Source organism: Schistocerca americana, chromosome 2 (assembly GCF_021461395.2).
Source record: "Schistocerca americana isolate TAMUIC-IGC-003095 chromosome 2, iqSchAmer2.1, whole genome shotgun sequence".
In the NCBI taxonomy this organism is placed as follows: Eukaryota; Metazoa; Arthropoda; class Insecta; order Orthoptera; family Acrididae; genus Schistocerca; species Schistocerca americana.
In genome coordinates, this window is record NC_060120.1 from 160334373 (window position 1) to 160354959 (window position 20587).

General features: G+C 44.5%; 1 protein-coding gene across 1 annotated transcript in view; it reads left to right on the plus strand.

Annotated features, from left to right (window-relative positions):
- Positions 1 to 20587, plus strand: part of LOC124593848 — a 542124-nt gene that overhangs the window by 410068 nt on the left and 111469 nt on the right. The window contains exon 7 of the mRNA XM_047132196.1: positions 2072 to 2229. Within this exon, the coding sequence (XP_046988152.1) occupies positions 2072 to 2229 (158 nt within the window). The remainder of the gene's footprint in view (positions 1 to 2071; positions 2230 to 20587) is intronic.

Consider the following 20587-nt stretch of genomic DNA (forward strand, 5'->3'; position numbering starts at 1 on the left):
ATAACGTAGTGTGACGACACTGCAGTAGAAGAGATGAAAAGCAAATCACCAATCAGCGATGTTAAATGTGATATGGCAGGTCATTATGACACATTTATTTTCAGATGCTAAACTGTGATATGGTCACTGAGAAGCGTCCAGTGAACTAAATCTACACATGCACTCCGTAAACCACAGTGAAGTGCAAAGCGGAAGGAGCTTTCCACGTATTGGAGTTTCATCTTGTTCCTTTGGCCGGCCAGTGTGGCCGAGCGGTTCTAGGCGCTTCAGTCAGGAACCTCGCGACCGCTACGTCACAGGTTCGAATTCTGCCTCGGGCATGGGTGTGTGTGAAGTCCTTAGGTTAGTTAGGTTTAAGTAGTTCTAAGTTCTAGGCGACTGATGACCTCAGATGTTAAGTCCCATAGTGCTCAGAGCCATTTGAACCATTTGATCTATCTCGTTCCATTCATGTAAGAATCTCGCGAAGCCGCCATTAGCGCTATAATTAATCCAGCTGCGTCTTCACGGCACCTACAGAAGCGGTAAAGCCGGCCGAAGTGGCCGTGCGGTTAAAGGCTCTGCAGTCTGGAACCGCAAGACCGCTAAGGTCGCAGGTTCGAATCCTGCCTCGGGCATGGACGTTTGTGATGTCCTTAGGTTAGTTAGGTTTGACTAGTTCTAAGTTCTAGGGGACTAATGACCTCAGCAGTTGAGTCCCATAGTGCTCAGAGCCATTTTGAAGCGGTAAATTGTGGAATATGGCGCGCCCCCATTTAATATTTTTTCTCGAAATTTTGTAACTAGGCCTTCGCAAGTTAGCTGATGTCTGTCTTCAAGTCTCTCCCAATCCAGTTTTCTCAGAATTTCAGTGACGCTCAGTAGTGGTTCAAACCATTCGTGCTGCCCTTCTTTATACGTTCAGTATACTCTCTTAGTCCTTTTTGGCATAGTTCCCACACACTTAAGTAATGGTTTAGGGCGGATCGTACCACTGATTGTTAGCAATCGACTTCGTAGATATATTGCATATTCCCAGTATCAAACCAATGAACCTACGTCTACCATCTTCCGTCTCTTCAGTTTGTTCAAAATGGTTCAAATGGCTCTGAGCACTATGGGACTTAACTTTGAGGTCATCAGTCCCCTAGAACTTAGAACTACTTAAACCTAACTAACCTATGGACGTCACACACATCCATGCCCGAGGCAGGATTCGAACCTGCGACCGTAACGGTCGCGCGGCTCCAGACTGTAGCGCCTAGAACCGCTAGGCCACTCTGGCCCGCCTTCTGTTTGTTACATCCAGTTGTTTGTATGAGCTGGCTCATTCTCACTGATACTTATTGATGCTTTAGTCTGTGATATCACGTAACTTGAGTTTTGTGAAGTACAAAATCTTATATTTATGAGCATTTAAAGAAGGTTGTCAAGCATTACGCCATTATGAAGTCTTATCATGATCTGACAGAAAAAATGTGTAGTTATTTTCGTTTTTTTATTTTTTTATTTTTTCTAGGCAGTACTTCTTAACAAATAACATTGAGGTTAACATTATTACTGTTATTATTATTATTATACTTTTCAACACGAATAGCTGGGTCCCAGAGACTACGCTAACGAAATATGGAAGTTAGTTGTAGACCTGTTGATGACTTTCCATCCAAGATTATGAGCTGCAATTTTCTTGCTAAGAAATGATCAGTCCACTCAGAAAATAATCTTCACTTTGTTGACCACTACACACGAATTGACACTGATTTTAATTATTAATGAAAACTGCCTTAGCTGTATTACTAAACGTTTATGGTGCAGCAAGATATCTTTTAACAAATTGCATCTACATGACTCTGTGGAATCTGCATCATTCTTCGGACGCAAGAGTACTTTATGTTTCATTTGATTACTAATGTCGATTAACTATGATCATCTTACAGCGGCCAGTGTTAATAAAATCGTGTGAAAAACCGCAATTTTGTAGCCAAGAATGATGTCATTAGTAAATATGCAACATGACAGCACGGAGAAACTACTTCTCTCATTTTCAGCTGAAGCGACTTCAGAGTTCGACGCCCGTGTTTCTGTGTTTCAGTCCAAGCCGCAAGGCAGCATAAGCGGCGAGGAACTGGCGTACGTGTTCGGTGCGCCCGTGGAGGGGAGCCGCCACCAGCACCCGCACATCTTCACGCCTTCCGAGAGGATCCTCTCCGAGAACGTCATGACGCTGTGGACCAACTTCGCCAAGACTGGGTACGTCACCACCCACCACACCTTGTCTGCTTGTTGTTGTACTCGCCATCAGATGCGCATGATGCGCAATGCAAACTGTTTGTCCACTTACGTTAATTCGTCGTTCGACTCAACTGAAAAGATACTTCTCTGTAGCTGAGCCGTCCGCCCCCAGTAGCTGAGTGGTCAGCTCGACAGAATATCAATCCTAAGGACCCGGGTTCGATTCCCGGCTGGATCGGAGATTTTCTCTGCTGAGGGACTGGGTATTGTGTTGTCCTAGTCAAAATGGTTCAAATGGCTCTGATCACTATGGGACTTAATAGCTAAGGTCATCAGTCCCCTATAACTTACAACTACTTAAACCTAAGGACATCACACACATCCATGTCCGAGGCAGGATTCGAACCTGCGACCGTAGCGGTCGCGCGGCTCCAGACTGAAGCACCTAGAACCGCTCGGCCACTCCGGCCGGCTGTCCTAATCATCATTTCATCCCCATCGACGCTCAAGTCACCGAAGTGGCGTCAAATCGAAGGACTTGCACCCGGCAAACGGTCTACCCGACGGGGGCCCTAGTCACACGACATTTTTACTTTTGTAATTGAGGCCCCGCAGACGAAAGATTCCACTCGTGAAGTGTAAGTCCCTGTCTACGAATAGTTATAATAATCGTTATACAGGGTGTATCATAAATAATAGCGCAATCGCATACAGATGAATGTATGGGATACTTGAGCTGCGACTGTTTAGGTTATCAGCCTCTACTGACATGATGCTGGTCGGTGGTGTGGTCTTTTTTTACACGTTCTAGACGTGGAGTTGCAAACAAAATGGATAAAATAGCACAGCACACAAAGTGCCACACATGTAAGTTGTCTGCGAAACGTCAGTCTTGCTGCACACATGGCACATTACAGTAACGAGGAGTATGCGGATCTCCATCTACATCTACATCCATACTCCGCAAGCCTCCTCACGGTGTGTGGCGGAGGGTACCTTGAGTACCTCTATCGGTTCTCCCTTCTATTCCAGTCTCGTATTGTTCGTGGAAAGAAAGATTGTCGGTATGCCTCTGTGTTGGGTCTAATCTCTCTGATTTTATCCTCGTAGTCTCTTCGCGACATATACGTAGGAGGGAGCAACATACTGCTTGACTCCTCGGTGAAGGTATGTTCTCGAAACTTCAACAAAAGCCCGTACCGGGCCAATGAGAGTCTCTCTTGCAGAGTCTTCCACTGGAGTTTATCTATCATCTCCTCAACGCTTTCGCGATTACTAAATGATCCTGCAACGAAGCGCGCTGCTCTCCGTTGGATCTTCTCTATCTCCTTTATCAACCCCATCTGGTAAGGATCCCACATCGGTGAGCATTATTCAAGCAGTGGGCGAATAAGTGTACTATAACCTACTTCCTTTGTTTTCGGACTACATTTCCTTAGAAGTCTTCCAATGAATCTCAGTCTGGCATCTGCTTTACCGACGATTAATTTTATGTGGTCATTCCAATTTAAATCACTACTAAAGCCTACTCCCAGATAATTTATGGAATTAACTGTTTCCAGTTGCTGACCTGCTATATTGTAGCTCAATTATAAGGGATCTTTCTTTCTATGTATTCGCAGCACATTACACTTGTCTACATTGATATTCAATTGCCATTCCCTGCACCATGGGTCAGTTCGTTGCAGATCCTCCTGCATTTCAATACAATTTTCCATTGTTACAACCTCTCGATATACTACAGCGTCATCCGCAAAAAGCCACAGTGTACTTCCGATGTTATCCACAAGGTCATTTATATATATTGAGAATAGCAACGGTCCTACGACACTCCCCTGCGGCACACCGAAAATCACTCTTACTTCGGAAGACTTCTCTCCATTGAGAATGACATGCTGCGTTCTGATATCTAGGAACTCTTCAATCCAATCATACAATTGGTCTGATAGTCCATATGCTCTTACTTTGTTCATTAAACTACTGTGGGGAACTGTGTCAAACGCCTTGCGGAAGTCAAGAAACACGGCATCTGCCTGGGAACCCGTGTATATGGCCCTCTGAGTCTAGTGGACGAATAGCGCGAGCCGGGTTTCACGCGATCGTCTTTTTAGAAACCCATGCTGATTCCTACAGAGAAGATTTCTAGTCTCCAGAAAAGTCATTATTCTCAAACATAATACGTGTTTCAAAATTCTACAACTGATAGACGTTAGAGATATAGGTCTATAGTTCTGCACATCTGTTCGACGTCCCTTCTTGTAAACGGGGATGACCTGTGCCCTTTTGCAATCCTTTGGAACGCTAAGCTCTTCTAGAGACCTACGGTACAGCGCTGCAAGAAGGGGGGGCAAGTTCCTTCGCTTACTCTGTGTAAAATCGAACTGGTATCCCATCCCTTGTCACGTAAGGTAGTGCAACGGTTAGGCTGCACGCTTATACCAAGAAGCATACCCCTGCCAGAAGGAATCCCGAGAGCCGAATGTTTACAGAGGTGCATCAACGCGTCCGAAATTTAGGAAATTTATGGTAAGTTCCTATGGGACCAATCCGTCGAGGTTATCGGACGCCCTAAGCTTACACACTACTTAATGTAATATAAACTAACCTACGCTAAGCACAACACACACACACACACACCCATGCCCGAGGGAGGACTCGAACCTGACAGAGGGAAGCCAAGCGAAACGTGACAAGGCGCTAGAGACCACGCGGCTACCACGCGCGGCAGCGCCTCTGAGAAACTGTCAGCTTCGCACATGCTGCAGGAGAAGTTAGGCCTACGCGACTGACACCCACGCTTGAACATGTGGTATTGGAAACAGTCGAACACTCTCCACGATTCCCGACAAGGAGATTTGTCACTCAAATTCCCTGGAAAGAGCCATGGTAGTATTTAATGATTAGACATAATTAATTTCTCGTTCTATGTTTTACCTCAAGTATCCACATTCAGTTTGTGGATACGTGTGCTTTATGTTTATTTCCATGTATGGAGTGCGAACATCTTTTGTTTGGTTTTTGTGGCAGTGACAGCATGCCTATTGACAGGTCTTGCTGTTCAGCTTTGTGTTTCTACATATGCTACATCTCTCTCCCTCGATCCCTCTCTCTCTAATATGTGTGTGCACGTATGTATGTATGTGTGTGTGTAATATCTTTTTAAGCCGTCTGGGACAGTACGAAAGGAAGGGAAAAGGGAATGGAAAGTGGAAGGGAGAGTGTATGACCTAACTAGTGTGTCTTTGTGTTGTATGTTGTGTGAGAGTCCGTGAGAGGTCCAATTATTACTTTACTACAGCTGTGTATTATGGTACTGGGAAGGGTGCTCGTGTATGGTTTAGATGAGAAAGTTTTTATGGTGGCTAGAGGAGGATTAACGGCATAGTCCTCATATTGTGACTGCGGAAGAGAGACCTCAAACTCAAAAGACAACATCTACATTGAGTTACGTTTGTTCTGCAAATCACTGAGTGAGGAGGCGCACTGCTCTCGCATTCTGGAGGACGACGGTTCAAATCCCCGTCCGGACATCAAGATTTAGTTTTTTCCATGATTTCTGAAAATCATTCCAAGAAAATGGACCCATTGGAATGGCAATGCCGATTTCCTTCCCCATTGTTGATGCAATCCGAGTTTATGCTCCGTCTCTAATGACCTCGATCTCACCGGAACGTTAAACCGTAATCTCCTTCCTTCCTTCCGACTAATCATATGAAGTTTATTTATTTCAATTTAATTTATTCACTTACTTGTTTAAACTTGTATGATTAGGGCCATTACGCCCTCTCTCACAGCGGACCAGGGTTTCACACATATGGTATCTATTACGTCATAGTTACCTTAGAAATAACACAGGTATAATCATAGAAGCGTAAACAGACATGTATGTGCCATGCTTGTGCACTATTAAGTTTATTTTGCATCACTAAATGGAAATAAAAGTGAAAGTATGCCAAAGAGCTGAGCTCCAAATGCAATAAGACTAGAAAAACGTGCTTCGGGATATAAGTAGAAAACAGACGAAAATGCTACCACTTGCGGTATTTTGATACAACAATACAAAAGGCTTATGTTAGAACAAATAGGACCTCTTAGTGGTTGCATAGACGGGTTTAAAATACTTTAAGTAATTATGTAGTAACAACAGAGAGAAAGACCTCGCAAACAAAGGTAGTTACCGTATTAGCAGTCTGTCTTTGAATCTCTAGCAGTTGAAGCATGTAAGCGTATCGGGTATACTGCCTCACGATACAACCACAGCTGCCAACGTTCTCTCTGCCTTTATTTGTATGTCTTTGATGGCACCTCTTTGTGTGGCACTTGAGCCGGACCCCAGTACGAATCGTACAAGTGCTTTTTTGTTTTGTCCCTTTCTAAAGTAAATATCAGTTTTGCAAATTCTACTAATACATCCAATCTTGCAATTTGTTTGATCTACGAATGAGTCTGTGTGATGGTTCTGCTGCAAACATTCACCCTCCGCTACTTCCAGCTATTGACGGGATACGACGGAATCCACTTGTGACTCATTAATCTTACAGAGATAAGCATTTTTTTTTAAACAGAGGTACATAGCCAGAAAGCAAAATGTTAACAATTCGGTCAGAGATAAACGAAAGATGAAATTCGCCTATATCACATTTTCGGAAGACTGAATCATCGATCTTTGGGCATTTGAGAATCTATAGTTCCATGACAAAGGATTGGTTACCGTCCTTCACTTATATGGTCTGTTGCAGCAGGACATTATAAAACCACACTCGTATACCCAGCGTGTGGTGCAACACGCTCCAATAATAGCTCCATCTGCCCTTAGAAAACAATTTCATAGTTGTGATCCTTCATGAACACAGGGAACACATCAATTCGATCCATCCCAGTACAGAATTCATAGTGGAAATATGAAGAGACCGACAGCTACCTTTTCTCGGATCCGTGGCACATAGTGGCCGCTGGATGTGCACCCACCCGGAACTCTTTCGGCATACCGTGAGCCAATGTTAATAATGTTGGTGTGACTCACGTGTCCTGGACTGCTGTTGAAATTGTTTATACTTCAAAAAGTTTTAGTCTTCAGATACTTATTTTAAAGTTTGTTTGTGTTAATATTTGCTGTAAAAGTAACTTATTAATGTATTTTCATTAATCCACGGTCTTCCTTCCTGTGTTATTGACTCGAGTGGTCTGTTATTCGTGAGTATGCTTACGTCGTACGTCCAAGCCTCACGCCTCAGTATTGTGTTTACGTTTTGCGGCGTGCAGTTGCAGCTGAAGCGGTTATAAAGCTATGTACTGACGAAGTTATTTGTGCATTGTTATACAGTTATTAAATTTGATAGTTTTCAGCGGTGTTTCGTGCTGTTTGTTGCGAAATAACGCTGTAGTTAACTGTTCGAAACATTCACTCGCTGCGTTTTTTAGAGTTTTTTGTACGTTGAAGTTGTTTAGTAAATTTTGTGCTTTAGTTTTCAGCTGAAGTTTCTTATTGTTTATAGTGAAATATTTCAGTAAAGTTTTCATTCACTGTTTTAACTTCGCTGAGTCTTCCAGTGGTCGCTTGAACATTTGTTTAGCTAGTAATTTTGTGAAGTTTTGTTGGTATTGGTAGTAATTACGGTTTAGTAGTATTACTACAAGTAGATGCTTTCTTAGTAGACAGAGAATTTCGAGACCGCTATTGTTAGTTCTATAAATAGTTCTACTGGTGTAACTGTACTTAAGTTACGTAGTTGTATAGTTTTTTTCAGTAACTGTAAATTTTTACCATGAGTGAGAAGTGTGGGCTCTGTCGTAGGTTTGTAAGTAGTGAATTACAGTAACGGATTTGTTCAAAGTATTTTCATTGGGGGGAATGCACTGTGGAAGCCAGTGGGCATTCTAGCGAGATCCTCTCCTGGGAATGCAAAATCTGTAGTAGAAATGATAGAGGAGAAGGGGCTTAAGATCTGTGCCCTTCAGGTGCAGTTACAATACGCAAAGGAGGAACTAGAGAGGTTGAGGAGGGTGAAGGGTGCTGGGGAATGGGAACTGGCAGTTGGCAAGAAGGCAGCTAGGAGGAGGAGATATTTAGATAGTTATACTTTGCGTGTATGCAATAGATTTGACCAACTGTCAGAGTTGAGTGGAGAGGAGCCTCGTGTAGCTGTAGATGCAGGGAACATACAGCAGTCCTCAGCAGTTAGGGGGCCTAGGTCAGTTGCAAAGCCTAGCAGGAAGAAAGAGGTTCTGCTGCTAGGTAGTTAGCACGGTAGACGTGGGCCAGCAGTTGCAGGAAGTGTTGGGGAGTGATTAACAGGTCACCAGCTGAATCAGGTGACTGACAGCATATGAGACTTACATAAGAATTTTACGAAGGAGAATCAGGTAGTGGTAGTAAATGGAGCAGGGAACAGTCTTGATAGGGACGGGGAATTTGATGCAGGTGGTGACATGGTAAAGATAGTTACTCAAACTGATGGCACCAACGTGCAATTCGTGCAACTGTTTCAGCGTCTTGATCGGCCTCATCTTAATGCGGCTGTTAAGAGTGTTAACATGGGACTTGAGAGGGCACTGGTGCCAGAGGGCATGGGTCACGTTTCAGTGGTGCCAGTTGAGTCTATCAGTAGATCGGATTTCACTAGGCATGGCCTGCACCTCAATAGTTATGAGAAGGGGAGGTTGACAAAGCTTATAGGTGACAGCGTAATGGGTAGTGGTGGGCTCACTCATGGAAATATTCCTGTAGTAGTTGGTGTTAGAGCTGCTCCTTTTTTTAGACTGAAGTCAGCTGATAGTTGTACCTGCTTACAGGAAGTCTCTCTTACAGGGCTCACCTGAGGAGGGCGTCATGTTTCCAAGAAGGGAAGGAATCAGCATATTTCATCAAAATTAAGCGGTATTAGAGATAAAGGTAGTGAACTACTTACAGATGTTTACTCTGAAATTATTGGTATATCGGAGACCCACTTAAGTAATTTGACAGTTCAGAGGCTTCCTTTACCAGGATACATATTAGCTTCCTGTTTTTCAAGGAGTTCCTTGCGGGGTGGGGGAGTGGCCATGTACGTAAAAAACAGTATTACTTTTCAGTCCATTGACGTGTCCCGGCATTGCACTGAATAGATATTTGAATGTTGTGCTGGGGCAGCTGAATTTATGGAAACTAAACTTCTAATTGTTGTTGTTTATAGGTCCCCTAACTCTGACTTCAGAGCATTTCTCCTCAAGCTAGAGAGGGTTCTTCATTCACTTTATAGGAAGTACCAGAAATTAGTTATATGTGGTGATGTCAATATTAATTTTGTGTATGACAGTACAACGAAAAGGATGTTGGTACATCCCCTAAATTCATATGATCTGACGCAGACTGTGTTTTTTCCAACTAGGGTGCAGGGGAACAGTAGCACAGCCATAGACAATATTTTTATTCATACTTCATTACTAAATGGGAATTCTGTTAGTAAAAGGGTAAATGGCCTTTCATACCATTATGCACAAATTTTAACATTAAGAGGCTTTTGTACTCAAATAAAAGTCACATGCATATACAAACTATGTAGGAAAGTTAATCCAGCAGCAACAGAGAGTTTTTTAAACCTCGCAAAGAAGAAGAGTGGCAGGATGTTTATAGTACCGATAACATAGATGACAAATATAATGCTTTCCTCAACACATTTCTCATGCTCTTTAAGAGTTGCTTTCGATTAGAACGTTCTAAATGGGGTACTTGCAGTAAAAGGCAGCCTGGGTGGCTGACTATTGGAATAAGGACATCATGTAGTAATAAGAGGGAATTGTATCAAAATGTTAGAAGCAGTCCCAATCAAGCTACAGTAACCCATTACAAATGTAAGATGCTTAAAAATATTAATAGGAAGGCAAATAGTTTGTGGTATGCAAATAGAATAGCTAATTTACGGGATAAAATTAAAACCATATGGTCAGTTATGAAGTAAGTGTCTGGTCAGCAGCGCAAGGTCGACAATGTAAAGTCAGTTCGTAGCAAAAATGTTTCTGTTACTGATAAATCAGAATTTACCAATCATTTTCTGGACATTGCTGGTGAATTAAACAAAAATTTAGTTTCTACAGGGAAACATATAACTCTCTTAGCAAATATCTTTCCGAGATTGATGTCTGAAATAGTCATCTGTGATACAGACAAGGGGGAGACTGAGTCAATAATTAAGGACTCTCATGGACATGATGAAGTGCTTAGCAGAATATTAAAGTACTGTGCTGCAAATGTTAGGCGTGTATTTAGCCACATTTGCAATTTTTCCTTTAGGAAAGCCGCTCTATAAAAAGGGAGAAAGTGATAATGTAGACGATTTTAAAACTTTTTCTATGTCATCAGTGTTTGCTAAAGTTAGTAAAAAGGCTTTGTATGTAAGGATAATTGATCATTCTATATCACACGATTTGCTATCAAATGTACAGTTCGGCTTTAAAAGTCGGTTAACAACTGAAAGTGCTATATTGTCTTTTCTCTGTGAGGTACTGGATGGGTTAAACAAAAGGTTTCGTACGCTGTGCATGATTGATTTACTAAGGCGTTTGATTGTGTTGATGACAAAATATTGATCCAGAAGTTAGACCTTAAGGAAATGGGGAGTAGCATCTTACTTTAGCAACAGAACAGACAGCAAGAGGTCGTTATTCACAGTGTTGAGAAGAACGGGTGAGATGTGGGTCTCAGTAGTTGGGGGAGTGGGGTGGGGGGAGGGGACCCCCCCTAGAAAAGATTTCTGTTTGCTGATGACACTAGCTTGGTAGTAAAGGATGTTGTGTGCAACATTGGCTCGGTTTCAAATAGTGCAGTTCGTGACATAAGCTGATGGCTTGTAGAAAAAAAACTAACGCTAAATCGCAGTAAGACTCAGTTTTAACAGTTTCTAACACACAATTCTAAAAACTCGACGTTTTAATATCACAGAATGGGTATATGATTAGTGAGACTGAACAGTTCTGATTTATAGGTGTTCAGAAAGATAGTCAACTGTCGTGGAAAGCCCACGTTCAGGATTTTGTTCAACGACTTAATGCTGCCATTTTTACTTTTCGAACGGTATCTTAAGAGAGTGATCGTTCAGTACAAAAATTAGTCTACCTTTGCTTATTTTCATTCGCTTGCGTCACATGGTATTATATTTTGAGGTAACTCTTCCCATTCTAAAAGGATATTTTTGGTTCTGAAACTGGCGTTTCGGGCAGTAAGTGGTGTAAGTTCACGAACCTCTTGTCGACCGCTGTTCATGAGTTTGGGTATTTTGACATTGGCCTCTCTATATATTCCTTACTGTCATTTCTTGTTAACAGTATTAAGCAGCATTAACCTACTTAATACTCGGCAGAAATCATACCTGCATTTGGATTGGACATCCTTAACTGCTGTATACTGCTGTATCCATTTTCCACAAGCTACCACTAGAATTCAGAAATTCTAGTAGTAATCCACGCGTTTTCCAATAGAAACTGAAGAGTTTCCTCATGGGCCACTCCTTCTATTCTATCGAGGAGTTCCTTGAAAATTTAGATGATTCTTGTTGTATTGTTGATTGCGTTTACTTAGACTTCTGGTTTCACTTTTTTCGGGTACATAAACATTTTATTGTTATCTGTTATTACTTCTATGCTGTAATTTCTTGTGCTTAGACCTTCCATGACCTTGGAGATTTGCTCCTCATTTTGGTCCTATGGAATTTGACGTGTAAATAAAATAAATAATAAAACCACGATCCTCAGACACGATTTGTGTGATAAGAACAGTGGATCACAGAGTATGCACGCTGTCAGACGAACGAAGCTCTGCTAAATAAATATGGAAATGCCGTGTGGCTAGGGCCTCCCGTGGGTTAGACCGTTCTCCCGGTGCAAGTCTTTCGAGTTGACGCCACTGCAGCGACTAGCGTGTCGATGGGGATGAAATGATGATGATAAGGATAACTCAACACCCATTCCCTGAGCGGAAAAAATCGACGACCTACCGGGAATCGAACCTGGGCCCTTAGGTATGACATTCCGACGCGCTGACCACTCAGCTACCAGGGGCGAACTCGTTAAAGAAATGAGACATTTGAGGAGAGTCTTCCGGGAGAACGATCACTTAGAAAAACAGTTATAGGACGCCCAGCAACGCACTGCAAAGACAACCTACACAAATAAAGGATAAGCCAAAGACGCACACCTTCTGTACGCTGGCGCAAATATCGGCTACATATTAACACGATATCTGATGTACAGGGGGTGCGTAAAAAACATGGAACACCAAAAACACAGCTCATTACCTGGCCTAATACCGTGTAGGAAATCTTTTGGCATTCAAACGAGCTTCCATGAATTTGTAAATGTAAGTGGTGTATGGTTTGCAAGGGAATCTGATACCATTCTTCCTGCAAGAAAGTAGTAAAGGCAACGACGATGGAATTGGCTAGCGATCACGCACCTTTCTCTAAACTGCAAATCATAAAGGCTCAAAACATTCAGACCTGATGACTCTCGGGGTCAGGGGAGAGGCAAGAAGCGACCATTCATTGTCGTGCTGACAAAATCATTGCTGGACGATGCGAGCTGTGTGGGAAGGTGCCCTCTTGTCTTAGAACACAGCATCGGACAATACGAGACTGGAATAGAAGGGAGAACCGATAGAGGTACTCAAAGTACCCTCCACCACACACCGCCAGGTGGCTTGCGGAGTATGGATGTAGATGTAGATCGACATTGTGAAACAAACGTTGTACATTGGGATGAATCTGATCAGCCAAAATGGTCACATAAATCTTGGCCTATGGAAGACTACGATATGGCTGGCAAAATCATCGCCGCACCGCCGTCACGTTTCACTTTTGAGAGTTAAACAAGGTCAGAAGCTGAAAACAGTGTAAAACAGGACTCGTCCGACTACGCGACTTCGTTACATTGCTCCCTATTCCAGGAATTTTTGCTTCGGCTCCAAGTTTCCCAATTATGAGAATTCCCATCACTGATGAGTGGTTTTGGAATTCCAGCTCGCCTTGCAGTGGTCTGATTATGGCGTTCCCTTCGTGTTGTTTTGGGCTGACAGAGTTCGTGACTGCGACATTCGGCTCTGCAGCTGTCATCCTCTTATTTTTCGTCACGGTCCTCTCCAGTGATAGTCTTGTCACGCTCTCTCAAAATACAGTTTCGTCAGCATTGTAATTTAGCAGATGACATTTTTACGCTTTCCCTGTATGCGGTGTAAATCTTCGATACGGTGCCTCTTGAAGCACCGAACACTTCGGCTACCTTGGTTACGTAAGCATCCACCATACGAACACCAGTAATTATCTCACGTTTTAATTCTCTTGGATCCAACATTGTTTATTCATAACTACAAAGAACGCTGTTCTCACTACGACAGTACGACAGAGCCTTGCAACGTATTGAGGCCACTGCAGAGGCGCCGTTTGTGACCAAATACAACAGCTCCGTCCACAGGCTTGGCTAGCGTCTACATTTATATCCAAGCATACATTTGTCTGTGTGTTTCTGTATTTTTGTCCCATATCTGTACATCGATCCATCGATGCTAGAAAAGGTCTACTTTCTTGTATAAAATACGACACAGGGCTGCGGAAACCAAGTGTATACCACAGTTGTTTAGTCTGTGACATTGTGTATTGGACACAGTCTATGAGCTGTTGAATTAAGATGTGAAGAACATGTTATAACTTCCTTGCACGCTGTGTGGTTCTATAGTGAATACAGGAACGAGGAAGAGATGCTGTTCATGTACAGAGAATGCTGATATTAATTTATTCTACATCTAGCGTCAAATAGTAGAAATAATGCATAACTTTGTTGCTGTAGTTGCAGCGTCAGTTGCTAATAGTAGCTTTGAATGTTGAAACATACACAGATAACGGAGATTTAGAAATCAGTCCGTCTTCAATACACTAACTACTCAGTAAATCACGAGCCCTGGCCACAATGAAAGTCTGTAAATGTTATTCAACTGGCAAACGCACAAAAAGGCCTCAGTGCGCGAATGCTCAAACTGAAGTACACCTACCTCTGGAGTCCCGAAGAGGGGATGCTTGAATCTAATTGGCACCGGCGTAATCGTTCGCGGAAGCGCCCTCGTGCCGTAGTGGCGGCTTTAGGAATCGCCACGGCATATAACTGGCGGCGAGCGTATTTGAAAGTGCAGCCAACCGGATGACCTCTGGGACAGTGTAATAAACGAGGCAATCGAGTTTAGTGTGGTGGATAATTTATTTACGTGAAGAGTAGCTTTAACTTAGGTAAAACGTGGGATCCGCCGAAGAGTAAATGTGCTGCTGCCTGCTGAGGGAGGGAGGGAGGTGAATATTTATGATAACTACCGACAACTACTCTTGGAAACACTTGTCACTAGTCAGTATCCATTATGCGGTTCTATTTTCTTCAAATCAATACTGAACCTCCAACCTCAGCCCCACTGTCAACAGCTGGTTACGCAATGTAGTTTGCTTAATTACGTCCGAAAACAATCTCAGTGCTCCATCTTTATTCGTGCCTATAAGAAAGCAAAGGCTGTAAATCATTCTTCTTGTGTGTAGTTTCTTCGTGTTAACGCATGCCCTTCCCGTTTTTGAATTTCTGTTGACTGTTTTATCGTTCAACTGGGCCGAGGAGCACTGATAGGCCAGCACACAGCGTGTGCGTTCACTCTCTAGTTGGGGTCCAAATAGCGCTCACTCCGTCTTCAGGCCACGACTCGTCTACCGGGTCCATCCGACCGCCATGTCATCCTCAGTTGAGGATGCGGATAGGAGGGGCGTGGGGTCAGCACACCGCTCTCCTGGTCGTTATGATGGTATTCTTGACCGAAGCTCCTCAATTGGCATCACGAGGCTGAGTGCACCCCGAAAAATGGCAACAGTGCATGACGGCCTGGATGGTCACCCATCCAAGTGCCGACCACGCCCGACAGCGCTTAACTTCTGTGATCTCACGGGAACCGGTGTATCCACTGCGGCAAGGCCGCTGCCATTGGATCTAAAGAGCACGAAAAAAAATCTATTTTCGGAGCCTGAAGAGGGCTGTTGGGGAAGTTGCTGAAATACTTCCCCTTTCCATCTTCAGACTGCTGACTGGTCTGATGTTTCATGTGGATCGTCACGACTTCCTTTGCTGTGCCGACCTCTTCATCTCAGACTAGCGCTTGCGCCCAGTGACCACAATTTTTCGTTGGAAATAATCCAGTATCACTCTTCCCTATTGCTTCTACCCTCTTCAGCAACATGTAGTATCGTAGAAGTCATTCTCTGAATCTATACAGATATCTTATCGTCTGGTCTCTGCTTGTTGTCAGTCTTCTTCCTATGTTGTTTCCGGCGCTGTTTCTGCAGAGAACCTCTTCATTTCTTACCTTATAAGTCCGACTAATTTTCGACGCCCTTCTATAGCACTGCTGGTCAAACGCTTTGGTTTTCTCATACTGAATTCCACATGCGCTGAGGTGCTAAATGTCTTGGGACAACGATATGCAAGTATACTGATAGCTGTAGCGTCGCGTACATAACACATAAAAGAGCAGTGCATTGGCGGAGCTGTCGTTTGTACTTACATGATTCGTGCGAAAAGGATTCCGATGTGGTTATGGCCGCACGATGGGCATTAAGATACTTTGAACGCAGAATGATAGACCTAGACACATGGGACACTTCACTTCGAGAATTGTTAGGGAATACAATTTTCCGAGATCCACAGTGTCAGGAGTGTGCCGAGAATACCAAATTTCAGAGTCTGCCTTTCATCACGGACAACAAAGTGTCCGACGGCCTTCACTTAACGATCAAGAGCTGCGGTGTTTGCGTAGAGTTATCAGTGCTAACAAACAAGGAATACTGTGCGCAATGACTGCAGAACTCAGTGTAGGACGTTTGATGAACGTATCCGATACGACAGTGCGGTGAAATCTAGGGATATTGGGATACGGCAGCAGACGACCGACGCGAGTGCCTTTGCTAACAGCACAACATTCCCTGCAGCACCTCTCCTGGTCTCGTGACCATATAGGTCACAGATGATTGGAAAACTGTTGGCTGCTCAGATGAGTCCCAATTTCATTTGGTAACAGCTGATGGTACGGTTCGAGTGGCGCAGGCGCCACGAAGCCATGGACCCAAGTTATTTACAAGGCACTGCGCAGGCTGGTGGTGGCTCCATAATGGCGTAGAATGTGTTTACATGGAATGGACCGAATGCTCTGGTACAACTGAACCGATCATTGACTGGAAATAGTTATGTTCGGTTACTTGGAGACCATTTGTACACTACTGGCCATTAAAATTGCTACACCACGAAGATGACGTGCTACAGACGCGAAATTTAACCGACAGGAAGAAATGCTGTGATATGCAAATGATTAGCTTTTCAGAGCATTCACATAAGATTGACACCTACAACGTGCTGACATGAGGAAGTTTCCAACCGATTTCTCATACACAAACAGCAGTTGACCAGCGTTGCCTGGTGAAACGTTGTTGTGATGACTCGTGTAACGAGGAGAAATGCGTACCATCACGTTTCCGACATTGATAAAGGTCGGATTGTAGCCTATTGCGATTGCGGTTTATCGTATCGCGACATTGGTGCTCGCGTTGGTCGAGATCCAATGACTGTTAGCAGAATATGGAATCGGTGGATCAGGAGGGTAATACGGAACGCCCTGCTGGATCCCAACGACCACGTATCACTAACAGTCGAGATGACAGGCATCTTATCCGCATAGCTGTAACGGATCGTGCAGCCACGTCTCGATCCCTGAGTCAACAGATGGGGATTTTTACAAGACAACAACAATCTGCACGAACACTTCGACGACGTTTGCAGCAGCGTGTTCTATCAGCTCGGAGACCATGGCTGCGGTTACCCTTGGCGGTGCATCACAGACAGGAGCGCCTGCGATGGTGTACTGAACGACGAACCTGGGTGCACCAATGGCAAAACTTCATTTTTTCGGATGAATCCAGGTTCTGTTTACAGCATCATGATGGTCGCATCCGTGTTTGGCGACATCACGGTGAACGCTCATTGGAAGCGTGTATTCGTCATCGCCATACTGGCGTATCACCTGACGTGATGCTATAGGGTGCTATTGGTTACACGTCTCGGTCACCTCTTGTTTGCATTCACGGCACTTTGAACAGCGGACGTTGCATTTCAGATGTGTTACGACCCGTGGCTGTACCTTTCATTCGATCCCTGCGAAACCCTACATTTTAGCAGGATAATACACGACCGCGAGTTGCCGGTCCTGTACGGGCCTTTCTGAATACAGAAAATGTTCAACAGCTGCACTAGCCAGCACATTCTCCAGATCTCTCGCCAACTGAAAACCTCTGGTCAATGGAGGCCGAGCAACTGGCTCGTCACAATACGCCAGTCACTACTCTTGATGAACTGTGGTATCGTGTTGAAGTTGCATGGGCAGCTGTACCTGTACACGCCATCCAAGCTCGGTTTGACTCAATGCCCAGGCGTATCAAGGCCGTTATTACGGCCAGAGGTGGTTGTTCTGGGTACTGATTTCTCAGAATCTATACACCCAAATTGCGTGAAAATGCAATCACATCTCAGTTCCAGTATTATACATTTGCGCAATGAATCTGCAATTCTTTTTGGTGTAGCAATTTTTATGGCCAGTAGTGTATTTATGAAATTCATGTTCCCAAACAACGATATCATGTCACTGGGCGCGATTGATCTGAAGAACATTATGGACAACTCGACCGAATGATTTGGCCATCCAGATAGCCAGACATGGATCCCATCTAACATTTGTGGGACATAATCGAGAGGACAGTTCGTGCACAAATTCCTTCACCAGCAACATTTTCGCCGTTGTGGACGTCTAATGAGGCAGCAAGGCTCACTATTTTGACAGGGGACTTCCGACGACTTGTTGAGTGTGGGCCACATTGAGCTTTTGGACAACGCCGGGAAAATGGTGGTCCGGCACAACATTAGGAAGTATGTTCTGTCACGTCAGTGTAATGCTGTGATACATATGAAATCTCAGAAATTTGCTCCTCAAATAAAGGACGAATTTGGATACTAGTTGGGTTCTTTTGCTCAGTAATCCCGTATTATTATATTGTGCGCATCCAGAAACCTGTAGACTATCATTCAGATGGTTGATAGAGATATTACTGGATATTACTGCGTTGTACGATAACCCTCCCATAACGAAGTAGCCTGGATAAAAGTTTCTAGACGAGAGCTCCTCCGCCATAAAGGTATAATGCCTTCAGGCCGGTTCGTGATAACCCAGAGACCAACAGGTAGCGGATCTGTGGGACGCCACCGCACAGTGCGGCGCGCCCTGGTTTTGGGGTGGCAGTGGCAATTAGGCGTGGCGCGCTCAGCCATCAGTCAGCCGTGGCCATTGTCGCGGCGCGCGATGGAGCGGCCGATAGCTGCGCCCCAGCCCCGTCCAGGTCATTACGCGGCCCGCTCCCTCCCCCCTGCCAGTAATTGAGGCGCGGTCGGATTTCCGGCAGCCGGCCAGGACGGCAGCTGCGGGGCGAGGACCCCCGTATCGTCGCGTCCCGGAAGCCCCCGCCACTGTGCTTGGTGCCGCTCAGTGACTGCTGGTCTGAAGCGCCACCTCAGGTGGAGAAGGCAGTACCTTGACGTTTTCCCCTAAGATTGCCACAGAACGAAAACAGCCGTGCCGAGGATTACAGTTCATGGAGAAGAATTAGCAATTGTAAAGATTACTGATGACGCTCCAATTCTGTCAGACAGTAAAATGCCACAGAACGAAAACAGCCGTGCCGAGGATTACAGTTCATGGAGAAGAATTAGCAATTGCAAAGATTACTGATGACGCTCCAATTCTGTCAGATAGTAAAAGGACTTGGAAAAACATAAATTATTGGCGATGTACAGCAACCAGCCACAAATAGGTATCGAGTTCCCAGAATGAGATTTTCGCTTTGCAGCGGAGTGTGCGCTGATATGCAACTTCCTGTCAGATTAAAACTCTGTGCCGGACCGAGACTCGCAGGAGAGCTTCTGTAACGTTTGGAAGGTAGGAGACGATGTACTGGCAGATATGAAGCTGTGAGGACAGGGCGTGAGTCGTCCTCGGGTAGCTCAGTTTGTAGAACACTTGCCTGCGAAAGGCAAAGGTCTCGAGCTCGAGTCTCGTTTCGGCACACAGTTTTAATCTGCCATGAAGTTTCACATCAGCGCACACTCCACTGCAGAGTGAAAATCTCATTCTGGAAACATCCCTCACGCTGTGGCTAAGCCATGTTTCCGCTATATTCTTTCTTTCAGGAGTCTTAGTTCTGCAAGTTTCGCAGGGGAGCTTCTGTAAAGTGTGGAAGGTAGGAGACGATTTACTGCAGAAGTAAAGCTGTGAAGACGAGGCGTGAGTCGTGTTTGGGTAGCTCAGTTGGTAGATCACTTGCCGACGAATGGCATAGGTCCCAAGTTTGAGTCTCGGTGCGGCACACAGCTTTAATCTGCCAGGAAGTTTCATATCAGCGCACACTCCGCTGCAGAGTGAAAATCTCATTCTGGAAACATCCCCCAGACTGTGACTAGGCCACGTGTCCGCTATATCCTTTCTTTCACGAGTGCTAGTTGTACAACGTTCGCAGGAGAGCTTCTGCAAAGTCTGGAAGCTGGGAGACGATGTACTGGCGGAAGTAAAGCTGTGAGGATGGGGCGCGAGTCGTGCTTAGGTAGTTCAGTTGGTAGAGCACCTGCCCGCGAAAGGCAATGGTATCAAGTTAATTTACTCAAAAACTACCGTTACCGGTTTCGAATTTTTACAATTCATCATCACACGGTTTTTTCCTTCTTTCAACAGTACATAAACTAATGCGTCAAAGAAACTGGTATAGGCATGCGTTTTCAAATAGAGAGATATCCAAACAGGCAGAATACGACGCTGCGGCTGGCAACTCCTATATAAGATAACAAGTCTCTGGCGCGGTTGTTAGATCGGTTACTACTATTACAATGGCAGGTTATCAAGATTTAACGAACGTGGTGTAATAGTAGGCGGACGAGCAATGGGACACGCGTCTCCGAGTTAGCGATGTAGTGCGGATTTTCAGGTACGAACATTTCACGAGTGTATCAGAAATCGGCCAACCATCAAATCTCCGACATCGCTGCTGCCTGACAAAGATCCTGCAAGACCGGGACCAACGACGACTAACGAGAATCGTTCATCATGACAGAAGTGAAACTCTTCCGCAGATTGCTGCAGATTTCAGTGCTGGTCCATCAACGTCGCCGTGCGAACTATTCAAGGAAATATCATCGATATGGGCTTTCGGAGGCGTGTACGACTGGTCTACACTTGATGACCGCACGACACAAAGTTTTACGCCTCACCTGGGCCCATCACCACCGACACTGGATTGTT